Genomic DNA, 21,266 nt, shown 5'->3' on the forward strand with positions numbered 1-21,266 from the left:
TGCTAATGAAGGCACGGGACATTTTAAGGTATTTTATTTTCATTTACTTCACAGGAGGACCCTGTAGTACACAATTTAAGAGTCAGACTAGCAATCATGTGGAGATTGTTTTCAATTATGGTAGAGTTTTGTAAATAAAAATTGTAAAAGTGTGAAGTAGTACATTGAGTAATGCTTTCATAATAAGTTTATGAGAAAAGAGTTATTAAGTAGGGATTTGTTATTAATTCAGTACAGGGGTTTAAGGAAACAAGTGAGAAAATTTTAAAACTCTAAAACCAAATACTATGTTAATTTGGTGACTTTAAAAATATTTCAAAGCATTTTTTGCATAGTTGGCATTCAGAGTTAAATATGAGCTTAAATTTGTATTTGCATTTTGGGCTCAAGGTAACCTGCCCTAACTTGTTACTTCAATTATTTACTGAAATTTTGGAGATAAGAACGAACTCCTTTGTAATATACTTAAGTTCAGAGTTGTCTTAAAGGCTCTATTATCACAGGTCCCATTGTACACAGTGTTGCTCCTATAGTATGAGTCATGCAGGGAAAGGTGACTTTTCCTTTTTTCCTTTTTTTTTTTTTGAAAAGGTAACTTTTTTAAAAAAGGGCTAAAATCAGGCCTTATAGTCCTCAGGATAGCAAATATATAGGAAATCGCTGACTTTGATAAGCTTAGTTTGTTTTTTTGTTGTTTTTTGTTTGTTTATTCTTGAGAGAGAGGCAGAGACATAGGCAGAGGGAGAAACAGCCTCCCTGCAAGGAGTCCGATGTGGGACTTGATCCAAGACCCCAGGATCATGCCCTGAGCTGAAGGCAGACACTCAATTGCTGAGCCACCTAGGCGTCCCTGATCTGTTTAGATTTTTAGTGACTTTCGAAGTCTGTACTACTACTTTGGGCGGATTATACCTGATTGGGTATACTGTTTTATGAATACATTAGCTTAGAGACATGAATTAAAGCGTAGGAATAGATGAGTACTTCTGTGGATGAAGTATATTATAGATGTTTCCCAGAGATCAGTGTGATGGAGGAAATGCAGTGTTAAGTTTGGTAACTTTGAACTTATTTTAAGTTGTAAAATATCAGATTTATGGTGATTAACTTTAGGAAGTTCTTTTGTAGTAGTATCGTCGGTGGGAAAGTGACAGAAGTTTCTGTATGGGACAAGTACAGTGTCATGCTCCTATAGTTTGCCAAATATGTTTATCCAATGACCTATTGTAGCCACACAAACCAACAGTATAAAAACTTCATGACGAAAGAACTAGAAATTAAGTTGAAATATTAGCCTATTGCTTCCACAAAAGCATGATATGGACCTGGAACATTTATATAGTTTCAGTCATCACACATTTGAAAAATATGATGACAGTACCACCTGTGAAGTATTCTTGCCAAAACAAACAAATGTGAGGCTGGTCACATTCCTAGATTTAATCACTAATTTACAAGAAATTCAGGAGACAAAGGAACATGTTAAATGATACTATAGGAATATAATAAGCCAGATCTAGGCAGTGGAAAACTATAGCACAAACAATTGTGTTTCTTGAGAATAAAAGGGAGAAATGAAGAGGAAACATAAATAACACATTAATCAAAAAGTCTCAAGGGACATAGCTACAATGTATGGAGTTTATTTGGATTTGATTTGGAAAATAAACTAAAAAATTTATGAGAAAATAACCCCAAATTGGAAACAACGCAAATATACATCAACTGGTAAATGGATAAACACAATATGATATATCCACACAATGGAGTGCTGTTTGATAATAAAAAGGAGTACTGATAAGTGCTACAACACGGATAAAATATTTTGAAATATTAAATGAAAACAGGCACAAAAGTTCACATAATGCAGGATTCCATTTATGTGAAATGTCTAGAGCAGAGAAATTCATAGAAGCATGAAATATTATAGATTGGTGGTTGCCAGAGTCTTGGGGGAGAAGGGGAAATTGGAAGTGACTGCTAATTGGCATGGGATTCCTTTCTGGGTGATGAAATTGTTCTGAAATTAGACAGTGGTGATGAGTTGCACAACTCTGTAAAGTAAAAACCACTGAATTGTATACTTTAAAATGGTGAATTTAATGTTCTATGAATTGTATCTCAATAAAGCTGTTAAATTTTTAAAAAGTAACTAAGCCGGGAAGCCTGGGTGGCTCAGCGGTTGGGCATCTGCCTTTGGCCCAGGGCATGATCCTGGAGTCCCAGGATCAAGTGCCACATTGGGCTCCCTACATGGAGCCTGCTTCTCCCTCTGCCTATGTCTCTGCCTCTCTCTGTGTCTCTCATGAATAAATAAATAAAACCTAAAAAAAAAAAAAGGTAAGCCAAGATCCAATGGGAACTTTGGGGTTTTTTTTTGGCTTATTTTTTACCATTTTATTTATTTTTTTGATCTCTCAACACATAGAGAGCACAAGCAGGGGAGAGAGAGGGAAAAGCAGGCTCCCTGCTGAGTAGGCACGGGATGCTTAACTGACTGAGCCACCCAGGCAACCCCCAATGGGAACTTTGAATAGAGTATATATTTAGTGTATATATTGTGAAAGTACAAAAATATCTCTGGTACAAATAATACATGCAAAAATTAGAATTTTAGTTTGAGTTCATATTTATATTTTTTTTCATGAAATCTTCATTTTTATTCTCTTTAATGACAGCTCTAGAAACAAAATCATTTCCTGCTGGGTAAGAAAATTAAGACAGTTGGTGAAATTTGAACACTTACTGGATATTTTCTGATACCAAGGAATTTTAAAGAATGATAATGGTATTGCGCTTTTTTAGAAAAGTGCTTATCTTTTAGGGATACATACTGAAGTACTTACAAATGAAATGATATGTCTGGGTTTACTTCAAAACAAATCTGGAGAGTCGGGGCCAGGAAGTAGTTGCAGTAGGAAGTGGGTATGGTATATTTAAAACCAGATTGGCCTTGAGTTGATAAAGCTAAGTGATAGCTATATAGGAATTTGATTATACTAATTTCTCATAGTTTTGAGACATTAAGTTTTCAGTTTTTTTTTTTTAATTTTTCTTTCCATATATTGTTCATTTTATTTTTTTTTATTTTATTTATTCATAGAGACACAGCTAGAGAGAGAGACGCAGAGACACAGTTAGAGGGAGAAGCAGGCTTCATGCAGGGAGCCTGACGTGGGACTCGATCCCAGGTCTCCAGGATCACACCCTGGACTGCAGGCGGCGCTTAACCGCTGCGCCACCGGGGCTGCCCAAGTTTTCAGTTTTAATTGATGATACAGATGTTAATTTGAAGGCTTTATGCCTGTGAAAGTTGATGAATCTGTTTTAGAAACAAATGATCCTATTAATTCTGTTTTTGTTTTTGTTTTAAGATTTTATTTATTCATGAGAGACACAGAGAGAGAGGCAGAGACACAGGCTGAGAAAGAAGCAGGCTCCATGCAGGAAGCCTGATAGGGAACTCAATCCTGGGACTCTGGGATTACATCCTGAGCCAAAGGCAGACGCTCAACCGCTGAGCCACCCAGGCGTCCCTAATTCTGCATTTTGTGATGACCAGAACAGAGTTCTGGTTTCAGCTTTTGATATTATTGTTCAGTATTCTTTGCTACTTATAAAGCTGTTTTTATATCTTATTTTTGAGCTTAAATAAATATGTGTATCTAGGTATGCCTGCCTGGTTGTTAAACTTTTTACCATGTAGACCTGTAGCCTGAAAGTTATAAGCCCTATTTGCTACATTCAATTTCAGAATATTTCACTAGGCAGTAATATAGTCCAGATAATTTTTCCCGAGTCATCTTTTTTAAGCTTTTAATTGCAATTTTTTTTTTTTTTTTTAGGAGGAAGAGTGATCAAGGAGGGGTGGGCAGAGGGAGAGAGAGACTCCTAAGCAGGCCCCACCCTGCAATCATGATCTGAGCAAAAATCAAGAGTTAGATGCTTAACCCGCTGAGCCACTCAGGCTCCTCATTAATTATTTTTATAATTAATTTTTATTTTTTTAAAGATTTTATTATTCATGAGAGACACAGAGAGAGAGAGGCAGAAACAGAGGGAGAAGTAGGCTCCATGCAGGGAGCCCGATGTGGGACTTGATCCTGTACCCCAGGATCACGCCCTGAGCCGAAGGCAGGTCCTCAACTGCTGAGCCTAATTATGAACATTAGGCGTCCCTAATTATGAACATTTTTAAACATAGTAGGAACAATAGAACTTTCCTGTGCCCACCACTCAGCTTTACCAGTTAACTAATGGCCAATTTAATTTTTTTTTTTTTTTAATTTTTATTTATTTATGATAGTCACACAGAGAGAGCAAGAGAGGCAGAGACATAGGCAGAGGGAGAAGCAGGCTCCATACACCGGGAGCCTGACGTGGGATTCGATCCCGGGTCTCCAGGATCGCGCCCTGGGCCAAAGGCAGGCGCTAAACCGCTGCGCCACCCAGGGATCCCATAATTTCTTCTATACCTTTGTCCACTTCCCTTCTAGTAGTATTCTAAAACAAATCCCCAGCATTTTGCCACTTCATTTGTAAATATTTCAGTATTCTTAAAAGAGTCTTTTTTTTTAATTACCATGTGTTATACCAAAAAAAGTTACAACGTGTCAGTGTCATAAGAGATAATAAAATGGCAGAGCTATTCTAGATTAGAGATTACAGAAAGATGACAATAAAATGCAATGTGTGAACCTTCATTGGCAAAAGAACAATTTATAAAGGATATTAGGACAACTTACAAAAGAATTTGGGCTATTTAGATAATGGTATATATTAACAGTTCATAAACTAGGTGAAAGGTATCTGGGTCTTCACAGTACTATCTTACAGTTTTGTAAGTTAAATCAGGATCCAGATAAAGTTCACATGTTGTGATTGGTTGATATGTCTTCACATCTGTAGGTTTTCCATTTCTTTTTTCTTTCAATTCATCGTTGATATAACTGAGTCATTCATCCTATAGTTTTCTACAGATTAGGTTTTGATGTTGCATTGATGTAGTATAACATGTTTTTCTGTTTCTGTCTTTCCAATGAACTGGTAGTTAAGTCTGAGTGTTGATCAGACAGGTTTGATTTGAGGGAACAAGACTACTTCATAGGTGGTGGTGTTTCTTTCCATCTAGAGATACATGATGTCTGGTTGTCTGGGCCTTTTTATAATGTTAGCATCTGTTGGTGCTCAGTGGTTAAGCCCATTAACTTAGGGTTTGGAAAATGATGCTATCATTCCTTCTCTTTTTTTTTTTTTTTTTTTTTTAAGATTTTATTTTTAAGTAATCTCTACACCCAATGTGGAGCTTGAACTTACAACCCCAAGATCAAGAGTTGCATGCTCCACCAACTGAGCCAGCCAGGTGCCACTATCATTCCTTCATTTATTTATTTTTTTCTTTAAAGATTTTATTTATTCATGAGAGACAAAGAAAGAAAGGCAGAGATAAAGGCAAGGGCGAAGCAGGCTCTTCTGGGAGCCGGATGTGGCACTCGGTCTGGGCCTGAGCTGAAGGCAGATGCTCAACCACTGAGCCAGCCACCCAGGCATCCCTCATTCCTTCTTTTATTAGTGAAATAGTTCTATAAAGAGAAACTTCACTTTGTCTATTTGTTTAGCTAGTGGTGTAGTTTATATAGGAAAAGCAGGATAAATGCTTGGTTCTTTCCCTTTACTTACCAAGTTCAGAGTAATGAGTTGGTTCATTAGTATACTCCATTCATGACTAAACAGGTTTTGTTGTTTTTACTTTAATATGAACTCATTAATTTAAACATATTTGTGATTGAATGCCATTTCAGTTTTCTTTATTGAAGTTCAAATTTTCCTTCATAGGTATCACAGTGTGTGATACTTTCTCGCTATCTGATATGACAGGATGTTCATGTTCAACCTGTACATCTGTTGTCCCCCAGACATGGAATTAGTCCTTTCTCCAAAGTATCCTAGTTTCTTTTTGTGGTTTTTAAAAATCAAAATCTGGCTGCCAAGGGTTCATTTAGCTTCTGGGTTCATAATTGTTTCTAGCCCTGTTGACAGAGATCAGAATTTTTTTCTTTTTTCTTTTTTTTTTTTAATTTTTTGTTTTAGAATTTTTTTCAAGGTAAAATATAATTATGAGTTGATACCATCTTTTTTTTATATCATCTTTTTAAAGGATCTTTTTTAGTGGTATACATTATCTAAAGCAAGAAAATGACCAAATGTCTTTTAAAATCTCCCTACAGATCTTAAACTAGCTTCTTCAACTTTCTTATTGAATTGACCTTTTATGTTATAGATGGTAGGGAAGACCGCTGTGTTTAATTTCAGTGAAATGTAATTCTGTGGATTTGTTTCTTCCTGTTTATTTGCAAATGGTAGGAGGCTATGAGGTTGTAGCAGAAAAAATAATGAGTTGACTATGTAGGTGAGAACTGACTTTAGAGCTTTAAATGAAAGGAAAAAAACAAAAAAAAAAACACAACAAATTGTTTTCTTAAAAACCGCATGTGAATTATATGGAGGAAAAATCCAGTTAAGATGTGAACCAGGGGCATGAGGACTAAGGTTAGCCACATAACTAAGGTTAGCCTAGCTTTGAAAGCCAAAACTAATTTTTTTTTCTTTCAGATATTGGCAGATCTTACAATTCTGTTCTGGATGATTTTAAAAGTACAGTATTTATAACTTTAGCTAAGTTGGATTAATTTTAACAAACACCTGGAGTAAGGTACTCACCAAGAATTTAGAAATAAGGGAAACTGGACTGTCCTCTGCTGGTATACCTGAGGTAAACCCAGGAAATTAACTTTCAGAAATGCACTGGTTGCCAGACAGGCATAGCTAGATAATTCAGAATAGCAGCTTCTTAAGGTACTTAATGGGATTTGCATGCTAATCAGGCATTGTCACCTACAGTGAGGTATTCTCTTGGGGACTGCACCTGGGGTTAGCAGTTAGTACCTTCTCAGTGAGACTGCCTTAGCTTTGTGAGATGACTCCTGTACCTACATTAAAAGAATATGAAACGTTGACATTTTTTTGTTTAGATTATATCAGTATCCCATGGTGACAATTAGGCACTCTGTAAGAGTCAAATTCTTTTATATAGAGAGTAAAATGGTCACAATACACCAGTAGTAACTATGTGCCAGGAATTGTTAATAGTTATCTACATATATTAACTCATTTTCCTCTTGATAAATCTATGAGGTTTAGTAGGTGCTATTTTTATCTCTTACAAATGGGGACAGCTTTAAAGATTCAGCAACTTGTCCAAAGACTTATAGCTAGAAAATAGCAGAACCCAAAGACTTTTAGCCAGGAAGTCTGTTTCTGGAATAGCCTGCACTTAATTAACACTTATTGTTACCTGCTACACAATGGTAATAGGAGACAGTTTTCTTATTAAGGAACGATCTTAAGAAACCAAACCACAGGTAAGAAAGCTGAGTGCTAATACATGGAACAAGTGTTTGCCTAACCTGTCTGGGTCCTCTGGGATCCCTCTCTTTCAGTGTTGAAAAACACTGCTCATATTTTCCTAAAAGTTACCCTTTTAGTTCTGATTACTTCAGCTTTTCATATGTATTAAGATAGTGCATCCTTAAAATAGTCTTGGACACAGAGTAGATGGCTAAGCATTAGTTTCTGCTTTAAAACCCTGTGGCCTCTCCACCTATCACCTTAGACCACTGGATCAGAATCTAGCCACATATGTCTAAATGTTAATCTTTTTATTTTCCATTTAAAAAAGAAAACTCTTGGGCAGCCCGGGGGCTCAGCGGTTTAGCGCTGCCTTCAGCCCGGGGCGTGATCCTGGAGACCCGGGATCGAGTCCCACATCGGGCTTCCTGCATGGAGCCTGCTTCTCCCTCTGCCTCTCTCTCTCTCTCTCTCTCTCTCTCTCTCTCTCCCTCCCTCTCTCTCCCTCTCTCCCTCCCTCCCTCCCCCCCCCTTTCTGTGTATTCTCATGAAGAAATAAATAAAATCTTTAAAAATAAATGAATGAATGAAAACTCTTTATTATGGAAAATTTTGGACTCCTACAAAAGTAGACAGTAGTAAAATGAATGCCCATGAATACTACTCTGCTTCAGTAATTATAAACTCATGGCCAGGGCAGCCCTGGTGGTGCAGCGGTTTAGCGCCGCCTGCAGCCCAGGGTTTAGCGCCGCCTGCAGCCCAGGGTGTGATCCTGGAGAACCAGGATCGAGTCCCATATCGGGCTCCTTGCATGAAGCCTGCTTCTCCCTCTGCCTGCGTACACACTCTGCCTCTCTCTCTGTGTCTGTCTCTCATGAATAAATAAATAAAATCTTAAAAAAAAAAATCTCATGGCCAATCTCATTTCATGTATTATCTTCACCACTTCTCATAATTTTAAAGCAAATCCCAGACTGTATCATTTTTGTCACTAAATAATTGGATTTGTTTCTAAAAGATAAGGACTTTTTACAGACATGATAATGATATTACAGTTTTAAAAATGAACAGTAAGGGCAGCCCAGGTGGCTCAGTGGTTTAGCGCCGCCTTCAGCCCAGGGTGTGATCCTGGAGACCCGGGATTGAGTCCCATGTCAGGTTCCCTGCATGGAGCCTGCTTCTCCCTCTGCCTGTGTCTCTGCCTCCCTCTCTCTCTCTCTGTGTGTCTCTCATGAATAAATAAATAAAATCTTAAAAAAAAAAAAAAGAACAGTAATTCCTTAATCAAATATCCACATGCTATTTAAGTTTCCTAGATTAGCTCACAAAAATTATTCTATAGGTTTGTTTAAATCAGGACCCAAATAAGATCCATACATTGTAATGGGTTGATATATCTCTTATTTATATTCCTTATGTCTTTTTTAGTCTGGAAGTTCCTCTTTTATCTTGTTCTTTTTTTTTTTCTTTCAGTTTTTTTGTTGAAGAAACTAGATTGTTTTAGAGATAATTTAGTCTTAGGTATTCTCTTTCTGTCAATAAATCTTATTCTAAGTTTTATTTTTTAAAATTTTTTCTAAGTTTTATTTTTGATGAAATATTAAAATAAGCCAGTTAGCCTTTCGATTAAAAAAATTGTTGATGTACTTTTCAGAGAGGGGAAGCTAAGCAGAAATTCTTTTTTTCTTTGATAAATAAATCATCTCAAATTTCATAGTAGTTTTTCTCATAAATCTGTTGAACATCTTTTCTATAAAATTTGCTCTATGATTTATACATTTTATGCATATTTATTCTGAAAAGATTTATATATGTTTATTTTTGTAGCCCTTGGAAAAGAAGTTTGTCCGAGTTTCGGGAGAAGCAACTATTGGGCATGTAGAAAAATTCCTCAGAAGAAAAATGGGCCTTGATCCAGCTTGTCAGGTAGTGTACATGTATGTAAAAGGACAGATGAAGTTGAGAGATTACCTTTAGTGTATTGAAGTAAGAACTGTCTCTAGGATTTCATGATGTGGTTTTTGTTTTATGATATGTAGATATTATAAATACAAATTAAATATTGGTACACAGTGATTCCAGCCCCACTTTTTTTTTTTTTTAAGATTTTATTTGAGAGAGAGAGAGAGCTCAAGCACAAGCAGGGGAAACAGCAGAGGAGAGGGAGAAGCAGGCTCCCCACTGAGCAGGGAGCCCTACATGGGGCTCCATCCCAGGACCCTGAAATCATGACCTGAGCTGAAGGCAGACACTTAACTGACTAAACCATGGTGCCCCTCCAGCCCCATTTTAATCACATTTGACTTACTCTCTGCTTCTTGCTGCCACTGATTATCACCTGTGTCAGAGAAGAGCTGATAAATAAACAAAATCTTAAAAAAAAAAAAAAAAGCCTCAGTTCCCCCTCTTTGATAGTAATGTAACAGATTATTTATTACCCATCCACCTCTTTTCAGAGGACATCTTTGCATTTATAACAAGTTACCTCCAAGAAACCTAGGAAAGTAAAATAGCTATCTAATATAAGCCCTATTTATTTTTTGAGCATTAGAAAAGATCTCCCATTCTAGCTATATAATTTGTTCTTGTTGTAAGGTGGAAACTCAAACCTCATGTACTGTTGAACATAACAGAATGTGCACCAGTGAAAATGCACATCTGTATGGTTTTGCTTTTTCATTCCATAAATTTTAAGTGGGGTTTTATTATTCTCCATCACTAGTAAAATTTCATAAAATAATTTTATAACACCTATTTACTATTAAGTAACTGATATTTTATTTTTTAAAGATTTTATTTATTCATGAGAGACACAGGCAGAGGGAGAAGCAGGCTCCATGTAGGGAGCCCGATGCAGGACTCTATCCCGAGACCCCAGAATCACGCCCTGGGCCGAGGGCAGGCGCTTAACCGCTGAGCCACCCAGGAATTTCGCTAACTGATATTTTAAAGTTGGCTGAAATTTTGGTAGTGTTTTTAGTACTTGTATTTGTGGATACTAAATATATGTCTAATCCAGGGAACAGTGACTACTCTTAACTGAGTTTGGCAATGCTGGCTATATCTCATGGCAACTAAAAGCTGGAATGATTTATCTGTCACCTTGTAGCCATAGTTTACCTGAGGTTACTCCTAGTCTTTTGGTTACAAATCGGTAGCTGCTTAGAGACCTCTGGACAAAGAATTGTGAGTGATCCCATAATCTGTTTCTAAAAATAGAAGTCAGAAGACTTGTACCTGATTATATAGAAGAACTAAGAAGTGCCACCCAATAGGATTTTCTTAGGATATAGTTCTGTGGCTAGGTACTGATCAAAACACATTTATAAGTTTTACATTGGTGTTTTAAGAAAGGTAGTAGTTGCAGGGCACCTGGGTGGATCAGTTGGTTAAGCATCAGACTCTTGATTTTAGCTCAAGTCATCATCTCAGGGTTGTGGATCAAGCCCTGCGCTGTGCTTGAGCCCACACAATGGGCATGGAGCCTGCTTAAGATTCTCTCCAGGATGAGAGGGAGACTCTGCCTATATCTCTGCCTCTCTCTGTGTATCTCTCATGAATAAATAAACAAAATCTTAAAAAAAAAAAAAAAAAAGACTTCAAGGCTTTTAGCATTTAAGAATAAAATTACATAAAATCTGTTTTAACATTTAATTTTCTCTGTCAGCTCTTGGCTCTCTAGGTAAATATTTCTTTCCTATTCAGGTAATATATAGCTGGTAACACTCATAAATTACTGTTTCAACATGTTGAAATAGTGAAACAGAGGATTATCAAATATGCAGATATTGTGACTAAAATTGTTTAGACCTTCTAAATCCAAAAGAGAATAAACAACAGTTAACTTCTAACATGAGCAGAACATTGAGCTAGTTAACCACTAATCAAAATAAAATGGGCGAACCCAGTCACTTGAGCCTGCTATGCCAACCTTTTTTTTTTTTTTTTTAAGATTTTATTTATTTATTTCTGAGAATATACAGAGGAGAGAGAGAAGCAGGCACCATGCAAGGAGCCTGATGTGGAACTCGATCCCGGGTCTCCAGGATCAGGCCCTGGGCCGAAGGCGGTGCTAAACCGCTGAGCCACCTGGGTTGCCCGCCGACCTTCTTTAAACTAGTTATTCTCAAGTAGGAAATGTGTGCTTTGTCTACAGATACGTGACCTTCATTTATGGTTATTTACTAGCAGGAATGAATGATTACTACGGGACTGTTAAATAATAAACTAGCTTTAAAGTTATTTGTGACAGGATGCCTGGGTGGCTCAGCGATTTAGTGCCTGCCTTCAGCCCAGGGCGTGATCCTGGAGACCCGGGATCGAGTTCCACATCAGGCTCCTTGCATGGTGCCTGCTTCTCTCTCTGCCTGTCTCTGCCTCTCTTTCTCTCTCTCTCTTCTCTTATTAATAGAATAATTAATTCTATTTTAAAAAGATAGGTTATTTTTATTATTTATTTAGTATATGACTTTAACCTTACTATAAAATTGTTTCTAAGTCAATTTTTTTTTAATTTTTATTTATTTATGATAGTCACACAGAGAGAGAGAGAGAGGCGCAGAGACATAGGCAGAGGGAGAAGCAGGCTCCATGCACCAGGAGCCCGATATAGGATTCGATCCCGGGTCTCCAGGATCGCGCCCTGGGCCAAAGGCAGGCGCCAAACCTCTGCGCCACCCAGGGATCCCCTAAATCAATTTTTAAACAGACTCTAATGTATCATAAGGCTTGACCCTACCATTTACTTATTACCTATTGATATTAAATTGAGGATCTATATCCTTGGACTTAAGAGTACAGAGAAAGGGACACCTGGGTGGCTCAGCCATTAAACGTCTCTGCCTTCAGCTCAGGGCATGACCCTGGAGTCCCGGGATCGAGTCCCACATCGGGCTCCCTGCTAGGAGCCTGCTTTTCCCTCTACCTATGTCTTTGCCTATTTCTCTGTGTCTCTCATGAATAAATAAAATCTTTAAAAAGAAAAGATTTTAAAGAAATCTTTAACGATCTTTTAAAATCGTTAAAAAGAAAAGAAAAAGATACAAAGATGAGACAGAAAATTCATGCCACCCAGGGACTCAGTTGTGTGGAAAAGATACACAAGAAAACAACTGAATGACAATAGGATATGGTGAGTACAAGAAGAGCACAAGGGTAAATGATTTAAATCTGGAGGAGCCAATGAACAGACTTGAAGAGTAGATAGGAATTGCCAAAGAAAAAATAACTTTCTATCAAAGAAAAGAATATGTATGAACAAATGTGGTACTAGCTCATTCAATGAAATATCCTATCTTGGAATCTAGTGTGATTTTGCTTGTAAAAAATAAAATAAAATAAAATGATACAGGTTTTTCTTGCCTTAAGACTATCCTCATATTCTGACTTCTTTCTTTCTTCTTTCTTTCTTTCTTTCTTTCTTTCTTTCTTTCTTTCTTTCTTTCTTTCTTTCTTTCTTTCTTTCTTTCCTTCTTTCCTTTTCTTCTTTCCTTCTTTTCTTCTTTTCTTCTTTTCTTTTTAATATTTTATTTATTTATTCATGAGAGACACAGAGAGAGAGGCAGAGACATAGGCAGAGGGAGAAGCAGGCTCCATTCAGGGAGCCTGATGTGGGACTCGATCCCAGGACTCCAGAATCATGCCCTGGGCTACAGGCAGACGCTAAACCACTGAGCCACCCAGGGATCCCCTCACATTCTGATTTCTGCTCTGAGATCAAGAAATATTATAGTTGTCCTTTCTATCTGAAACTTGATACTCCAGAGGGTAGAAAGATTATACAGAAAAAAGTTAATAAAGCTGACTTGAGGTTGCTGTCTTTAGAAGGGCCTGCTCACAAGGTTAGCCCTTGCCTAGCATCTAGGAACTTGGGTTGCAAAAAGTTTCCTACAATAATAGGAAAATAGGGAATAGTTCCCTGACCGATAAGGGTGTTAATACTATGCCTAGACTATATAAACAGTAGGTCTGTGCTAAATACCAGCTTTCCTTCTGGGAGTTTGGAATTTAGTAGTTGCTAGGCAGAGAATGCCAACATGAACAGCCCTCAGTAAAAATCTACTCTGATCTTCAAATGGGCTTCCCTGGATAGAAACATTGTACAAGTTGGCTGCATTTCCAGTGCTAGGAAAAGGAGTACTGTGGGTGTGTCTTTTCCTGATTTGAGGAGAGTATGTGTGCATAGGAAGCTAGTGCGTGGACTTGTCCAGATTCCATCTACGTCTTTTTCCCTTACTGATCTGGCCATGTGTCCTTGCTGTGTTTTGTGAGTCCATCTAGCAAACTACCAAATATGTGGGTTATGTTTGTGGAAACTTCAGATGTGACTCTGTTTGAATGTGATGATTCATGAAATATTTGTAATCATGTGACTTTTAAAAATGAGTATGTAAAATTGAAAGCAATTTAAATGTTTATTAAGGGGATGGGGACATAAATTATGATATATTCATAAAATGGAACACTATAGCTATTAGACCTGTGTACTTCAAAGATGTCCATGGTATATTAAGGTTTTTTTTTGTTTTTTAAATAACTTGTAGAACAATTTATGTGGTATAATCCCATTTAAAAACAAAACAAAACCAAAAAACCCACATGCACACATAGCATTTAGGGCCATATACATCAAAATGTTAGTAACTGGCCACCTTCTGGGGGTTAAGATTAAGTTGAAAAATGTAGTAACCAAACCATAAATGTATACTATGTGGTGAAGTTCAGGAAGAGTGATGGCCCTTGGATTGCTGAATATTAAATCAAAATGTAGTGATAGTTTCCTAATTCTTTAATTTTTCATGGATCTAAATTCTGTGCACAAGGTACGCTACCATTGCTTTTAAGCCATTTTGCAAACAAGTATTGCTCTGCCAATTTTGAAACTAGCAAGTGTGAAACACAAAAGGTGGTACTAATCAGAGTTTATGCATTATGAGATAGCGTGGGTGTTGACAAATTATGACCTATGGGCCAAATCTAGCTTACCATCTGTTTTTATAAATAAAATTTCAGTGGAACACAGCCATACTAAAGCTGTTTTCATGCGGTAGTGGCAGATTGAGTAGATATGACAGAGATCCAGAAGCCATCCTTACTGTCTAACATTTTATGGGAAAGGTTTGCCAACCCCTGACATGTACTTAGGCTTTGGAGAAAGATAGTCGTGGAGACAGACCTGGGTTTAGATCTGGACTTTGGTAGTTACTAGCTTTGTGACCTTAGGAAAGTTAAATGTTTTAACCTTTTAGTATTCCTTTCTGTAAAATGGGAATTATAATACCTAGCTCACAAGAATGTGAAGATTAGATGAGATCCCATATGTTGAATACGTAGTATAACATATGGTGGACATAGTAGCTTCTCAGTGAAATACAACTGCTTTCACTATTCTTCCCCATCCATGCCTATGGTTTTAGGGAGATTAACATGTTGGCAGTGTGTTGGGTTTTTAGAGTAAACAGAATTTGAAAGTAGGAAATGTGGTTAGGAGGTGGTGTGGTTTCTGCTTTAAGCCTAAGGGCAGCAGCTGAAAGGATGATATGAACTCTAAGGGGTATTATAAGAAAAGAAACCATAGGAGTTGGTAACTTTGCATGTAAGAAGAAAGGGAAAGGAGAAATACAAGAGTCAGAAGTGATATTCTATTCTGGGTTAGAGAACAAGAAGAAATGTCATGTTATAAACTAAACAAGGACATAGGAGATGTAGCCAATGAAGGGATCTATATTAATATTAATAAGACATCAAGGACTTGACCCCATTTTAAGGCAATGGGAAAGGAGCACCCATTGCAAGACAAAGATTGAAGATTTGCATTCCTGTCTTAGCAAGTAGGTATACTGGAATCTGACTACCATATAGTATATAACTTGTTATATACATTGTATACGTCATTATTTCTAGAGCATCCCGCTGTAAAAGTAGATATATTTTAGAGCTTTGAGGTTACTAAAGATACTTAAGATCTTAAGATGTTGCATCCATAAAACAGTTCCCTTAGTGTGTACTTTATGTCAGGGTTAGGCTCTGCATTGTTGGAAAATGAGATGTTCCTTATAAGAGAATTATCCAAATAACTAAAGAATGGCTTTTTAAGTATTATATACCCTTTTAATCATTTTATCATGGAACTTAAAAAAACTGTACCTTGATGCTGAATATATCAAGTGTGACTTTACTTGTTCTCAGAGATTCAAGGAAGTCATTTTGAGTATCTGCTGTACTATGCTATTGTCCTTCAATGTCTCCTAATGCTCCTTCCATTTTGCTTTATTTTTGTAGCAAGTTTCTAAAATCTGTCTTGAGGGTGTTTTATCATTCTAACATAAAATAGCAAAATCTAGTCTGGGAGTAATTATGTTGGGTTTTTCCTTAATTTTTTCATATGATTTTTTGAAGCAGGAAAGCAATTTGATACTCTTACTTGCCCATAGGTAGATATCATCTGTGGTGATCACTTGTTGGAGCAGTATCAAACTCTAAGGGAAATCCGTCGTGCAATCGGTGATGCAGCAATGCAGGTTGGTCTTAGACTTTATCATGCTTATGCCTAACAGGAAAGTTATTTAATGAAAGAAATGTTATTAGCCGTACTTGTCCTGTAAATAGTAAAGGTAGTATTTATTGGATGCTTACTGTGTGTCAGGCACTTTTTAAAATGGTTTATGTGGTAGCTCTTTTATTCCTCATATTTCTATGTTTTCTATGGACATATTTTTACTTCTCATTGGTGTACATCTAGGAGTGGAATCACTGGGTCATATGGTAATTAGGTGTTTAACATTTTGAGGAACTGTTAAGACTGTTTCTGTTTCCAAAGCAACTTCACCATTTTTTAATCCCTCCAGCAGTGTATATGGGTTCCAGTTTCCCTAGATCCTTGCCAACACTTGCTATCTATTTTTTTTTTTTTATTACAGCCATCCTATCAGGTGTGCAGTGGTCTCCTTGTGGTTTTGATTCCTTTTTTTTTTTTTTTTTAATATTTATTTATTCATGAGAGACAGACAGAGTCAGAGGGAGAGGAAGAAGCAGGTTCCATGCAGGGAACCCAATGTGGGGCTTGATCCCGGGACTGCAGGATCGTGCCCTGAGCTGAAGGCAGATGCTCAACCACTAGCCACCCAGGTGTCCCGCGTGGTTTTGATTTCATTTACCTGATGACTAGTCATGCTGAGGATCTTTTCCTGTATTATTGGCCATTTGTTTATCTTCTTTGGAAAAATTTCTTTCTTTTTTTTTTTTTTTTTGAAAAATTTCTATTTAGATCCTTGGCCCATTTTTAAAAATTGGGGGTTTTGTCTTTTAGTATTGAGTTGTAAGAATTCTTCATATATCCTAAATTCTAGTCCACCACTATCAGGTATACAATTTGTAAAAAAATTTCCCCTATTCAGTGGGTTGTCTTTTCATTTCCTTTGTGCTGACCTTTCAAACACAAAAGTTTTTAATTATAATGAAGTCCATTTTATCTGTTTTGCCTTTTGTTCCTTCCGTGTTTGGTGTCCCATCTAAGAAACCATTGCCTAATCCAAGATCATAAATATTTACACCTATATTTAACATATGTTAATTTTACTTATTCTAGGATGTCATGTAAGTGGAATCATAGAACATGTACTCTTTTGTGTCTGGCATCTTTCAGCATACATTTTGAAACTTATCCATGTAGTTGCATGTAGCAACTTTTATGCTTTTTATTGCTGCGTAATATTTCTTTGTATAACATGCCATATTTTATCATTTTCCTATTCATAGATATATGGGATATTTCCAGTTTTTGGCTAATACAAATAAAGCAGCTATAAACAGTCCTATACAAGTAAATTTTTTTCTCCCTCTTCCTAGTCGTCTTTTTAAACCAGTTTTTTGAGAACATATGCTTTCGCTTATTTTGGACAAATAACTAGGAGTGGAATTGTCGCATCATGGGAAAGATGTATATTTTGTTTGATAGGAAACAAACAATTGGTACATTTTGATGTGATTTTTGTGATTGTGCTTTACCACCAACCTATAAAGAACTATTGCTGAAATTTCTGCAGCCTTAATGGACTGGTCTATTGTGGATAATTTTATTTATTTATTTTTGCTTGGTTTTCTTTTTACTAATTTGCTACAAGTTTCCTTGCACCCACCACTCAGATTTAATGAGTGTTAACACTTTGGTTTTTCAGACAGAAAGATAATAAATTTTTCTTTTTTTTTTTTTTTTAAGATTTTACTTATTTATTTACTTACTTAGAGTGTACAAGAGCAGGGCAAGGGAGAGAGGGCATCCCAAGCAGACTCTGTGCTGGCACAGAGCCTGATGCAGGGCTCGATCTTAAGACCCTGAAATCATGACCTGAGCTGAAATCAAGAGTCAGACACTTAACCAACTGAGCAACCCAGAGACTTCCAAAATTCTTGTTATTTTCAAAAGAGATTTGAAACAAACAAGGTAAAGTGTCAATACTCAACAAACTTGAGTACTAGTTACAAAGGTATTATATTAATCTTTGTACTTTGGAAAATTTTTAAACCTTCAGAAAAATCATAGGATTAGTACAGTGAACATCCATCTATGCTTTACCTGGATTCACCAGTTTTAAAAGTTAGGATTCTGTTTGGGAGACAGAATCAATATGAATGTTGGGGAATAAGGGATTATAGACAGTTGTAGGGGCTGGTGAAGAGCAGTGTGGAAAGATACTGCCTGTGGACTAGTAGTCATTGTAAATCAACAGGGCAGCAATTGCAAGAAAAGATAGATATAAAGTGTAGAATAGTGAAAATAAACTGGGACCTCTAAGGAGAAAGTGGAATGTGTGTCTCATCATTTCCGTATTCAGTGACATGGGTGATCTGTAGACAAAGCTGGTGATCTTTGGCCCAAAACTTAGGCTTAGGGTGGAGCTCTTTTGGGAGCAAGAGGAGTTAGTTGCAGGCCTGGCTGCTGCCCTATACCAACAACGTGAGCCAGCATACCAGCAACAATGTGTATAAACTAGCTGGGCATCTGGCCCCTGTAATAACCTGAGTTAACAGTTATTAGCAGAATGGCTTCTGCTTCCTTCCACTTTGCAAATCTTATTGGCTAACTCAAAGGGAAGGGAATTCTGGGAAATATAGTTCCAGTTTGACTAAGCTGACCTACCAAAATATAAAAGAACTGACTAAAATGAAAAAGACTCACAGAATAAGTGTTGGTGTGGATGTGGAATGACTAGAATTTATATACATTGGTAGTGGGAACTGATCTAATCACTTTGGAGTTCTGCTGGTAGTATCTACTAAAGCCATGTATATATACACTCTACTCCCTCAGCAATTCCACTCCTGAGTATAAATCTAGGAGAAATGAATATGATGTCCACCACAAGATATGTACAACATACAGTAGCTTTAGGGACACCTGGGTCGCTCAGTGGTTGAGCATCTGCCTTCCGCCCAGGGCGTGATCCTGGTGTCCTGGGATTGAGTCCCACATTGGGCTCCCTGCATGGAGCCTGCTTCTCCCTCTGGCTATGTCTCTCCCTCTCACTGTCTCTCATTAATAAATAAACAAAATCTTAAAAATATATATATATATAGTAGCTTTATTCATGATAGTCACAAACTAGAAGCAACCCAAATGTCCAAAAAAGGATGAGTAAAAAATTGTGGCATATACATACAATTAAGTACAACTACCATATACAGCAACATGGACTAATCGCACAGGCATAATATTGAGCGAAAGAAATGGGACCCAAAAGAATATAGTTGATAATCATTATTCATAGATTCCATATTTGTAGATTTGCTTACTGATTAATGTTTTATTGTAACCTCCAAATTAATACTAATAGCCATCTCATGGCCATTCAGTTTTTCATGACTTTTTAAAATGATATTTGGATTTTTTAAAGAAATCACAAGTTTTGTAATTTTGCAAATAAAACTTACATGTAATTCAGTATTGGAAAGATGCTACAAGGCTGATTGTTCTTTATTGTGATATTACAGGTTATATTATCTTTCAGTTATATAGGTACACTATAGTTGTGATAGCAGTTTGTCAGAGTAGTAAAAGTAATCAGCAATACAATGATTAGGGACCATTTTTTTTTTTTTAAATGACTGTCATTATTAACTTGGATTTTGTGTGTGATTTACAAGGAGGAAAGAGGACTTAGTCACTTACTGTTTCTTTGAAAATGTAACTGGCTTTTCCTTGAGCAACAGTTTTCTTTATTTCCAAAAAGAACACAAAGATACATGAAATGTAATTATTTTTGCAATATAGCCAGCTTAGTGATGAATGCAATGGTGTTAGGACTTGGGGGGGAATGTCTGGGTGGCTCAGCAGTTGGGCGGCTGCCTTAGGCTCAGGTCATGATCCCAAGATCCGGGTTCGAGCCCCATATCGGGCTCCTGTGGGGAGCCTGCTTCTCCCTCTTCCTGTGTCTTTTCCTCTCTCTCTGTGTCTCAAATGAATAACTAAATGTTTTTGGGTTTTTTGGGGTTTTTTTTTGTTTTTTAAAAGAAGAAGAACTTGGGAAAAAAGTCTTGAAGATATTTGGGTTGGAAAGTGTAAAGAAAAAGGGAAATCCCTTGATCAGCCTGCCAGGCTAATTGAGGAGTAACACATATATCATGTGGAATTGCTTGGAGCTCAGAAAAAGACAATATTACTAATAAACATTTCTTGAGCCCTTAATACTGCTAAACATGCAAAAGGATATGTGTTAACCTCTTTTTTTTTTTTTTTTTTAAGATCTTAAGTAATTTCTAGGTCCAATGTGGGGCTCAAACTGACCACCCCGAGATCAAGAGTCATATGCTCCACTGACTGAGCCAGCCAAGTGCCCCAAAACATGTGTTATCTTGTTTAAGCCTCACAACAACCTTAAGAGATAATAATTGTTACCTCCTTTTTTTCTTTTTATTTTTTTAAGATTTATTTGTATTTTAGAGAGAGAGTATGAGCATGTGCAAGTGAAGGGCAAGGGGCAGAGGGAGAGAGAGAGAAGCAGACTCCCTGCTGAGCCTGGAGCCTGACATGGCTCGATCCCATGACCCAAGCAGAAACCAAGGACCAGACACTCAAGCAGCTGAACCACCCAGACACCTCTCCTATTTTCTGTTTTAAAATACTATTTTGAGAGAGGTGGCCGCCACGGTGAGGAGAGCCATGGGTCAGGCGGCCAAGGTTTTACAGCTCTTTAAAACATTACACAGGACCAGACAACAGGTTTTTATTTTATTTTTTTAATTTTTTTTAATTTTTTTTATTTTTTTAAATTTTTTATTTATTTTATGATAGTCACACAGAGAAAGAGAGAGAGAGCAGAGACACAGGCAGAGGGAGAAGCAGGCTCCATGCATCAGGAGCCCGATGTGGGATTCGATCCCAGGTCTCCAGGATCGCGCCCTGGGTCAAAGGCAGGTGCCAAACCGCTGCGCCACCCAGGGATCCCCAGGTTTTTAAAAATGATACCAGAGCATTAGAAGCAGCCAGAATAAAGATAAATGAAGAATTCAAAAGTAATAAAAGTGAAACTTCTCCCAAGAAAATAGAAGAGCTAATAAAAATAGGTTCCGATGTTGAATTGTTACTCAGAACATCTGTTATACAAGGTATTCACACAGACCACAATACACTAAGGACACCTGGGTGGCTCAGCGTTTGAGCATCTGCCTTTGGCTCGGGTCATGAATCCAGGGTCCTGGGGTTGAGTCCCACATCAGGCTCTCTGCATGGAGCCTGCTTCTCCTCCCTCTTCCTATGTCTCTGCCTCTCTCTGTCTCATGAATAAATAAATAAAATCTTTTAAAAAAATAAAATAAAATATTATTTTGAGATAACTTAAGGCTTAGAGAAAAATTACAAAAGT

At 37.1% G+C, this 21,266-nt stretch overlaps 2 protein-coding genes across 4 annotated transcripts in view; both read left to right on the forward strand.

Annotated features, from left to right (window-relative positions):
- PCGF6 (polycomb group ring finger 6) overlaps positions 1-21,266 on the forward strand; it is a 35,411-nt gene that overhangs the window by 8,231 nt on the left and 5,914 nt on the right. Inside the window, exons 7-9 of one of the 3 annotated variants that reach the window (XM_077877786.1) lie at positions 1-28; positions 9,235-9,333; positions 15,844-15,926. In XM_077877786.1, coding sequence (XP_077733912.1) covers positions 1-28; positions 9,235-9,333; positions 15,844-15,888 — 172 coding nt within the window. In that variant the 3' untranslated portion in view covers positions 15,889-15,926. Of the gene's footprint in view, positions 29-9,234; positions 9,334-15,839; positions 15,927-21,266 lie in introns of all 3 variants that reach the window. The other 2 variants (XM_077877784.1, XM_077877785.1) reach the window with 2 other exon arrangements.
- LOC144301170 (complex III assembly factor LYRM7-like) lies at positions 20,516-21,077 on the forward strand. The gene is made up of 2 exons (XM_077877779.1): positions 20,516-20,623; positions 20,853-21,077. Exons 1-2 carry the CDS (start codon positions 20,564-20,566, stop codon positions 21,060-21,062), a joined length of 270 nt encoding a protein of 89 aa, XP_077733905.1. The 5' UTR covers positions 20,516-20,563; the 3' UTR covers positions 21,063-21,077.

This window comes from Canis aureus, chromosome 29 (genome assembly GCF_053574225.1).
Source record: "Canis aureus isolate CA01 chromosome 29, VMU_Caureus_v.1.0, whole genome shotgun sequence".
Taxonomy (NCBI): domain Eukaryota; kingdom Metazoa; phylum Chordata; class Mammalia; order Carnivora; family Canidae; genus Canis; species Canis aureus.

Bases quoted from the DNA above. Each gene is read 5' to 3' on its own strand.
- LOC144301170 (XM_077877779.1), top strand. From the start codon at position 20,564: ATGGGTCAGGCGGCCAAGGTTTTACAGCTCTTTAAAACATTACACAGG. The intron at 20,624-20,852 runs GTTTTTATTTTA...AGGGATCCCCAG, and splicing joins TACACAGGACCAGACAACAG to GTTTTTAAAAATGATACCAG.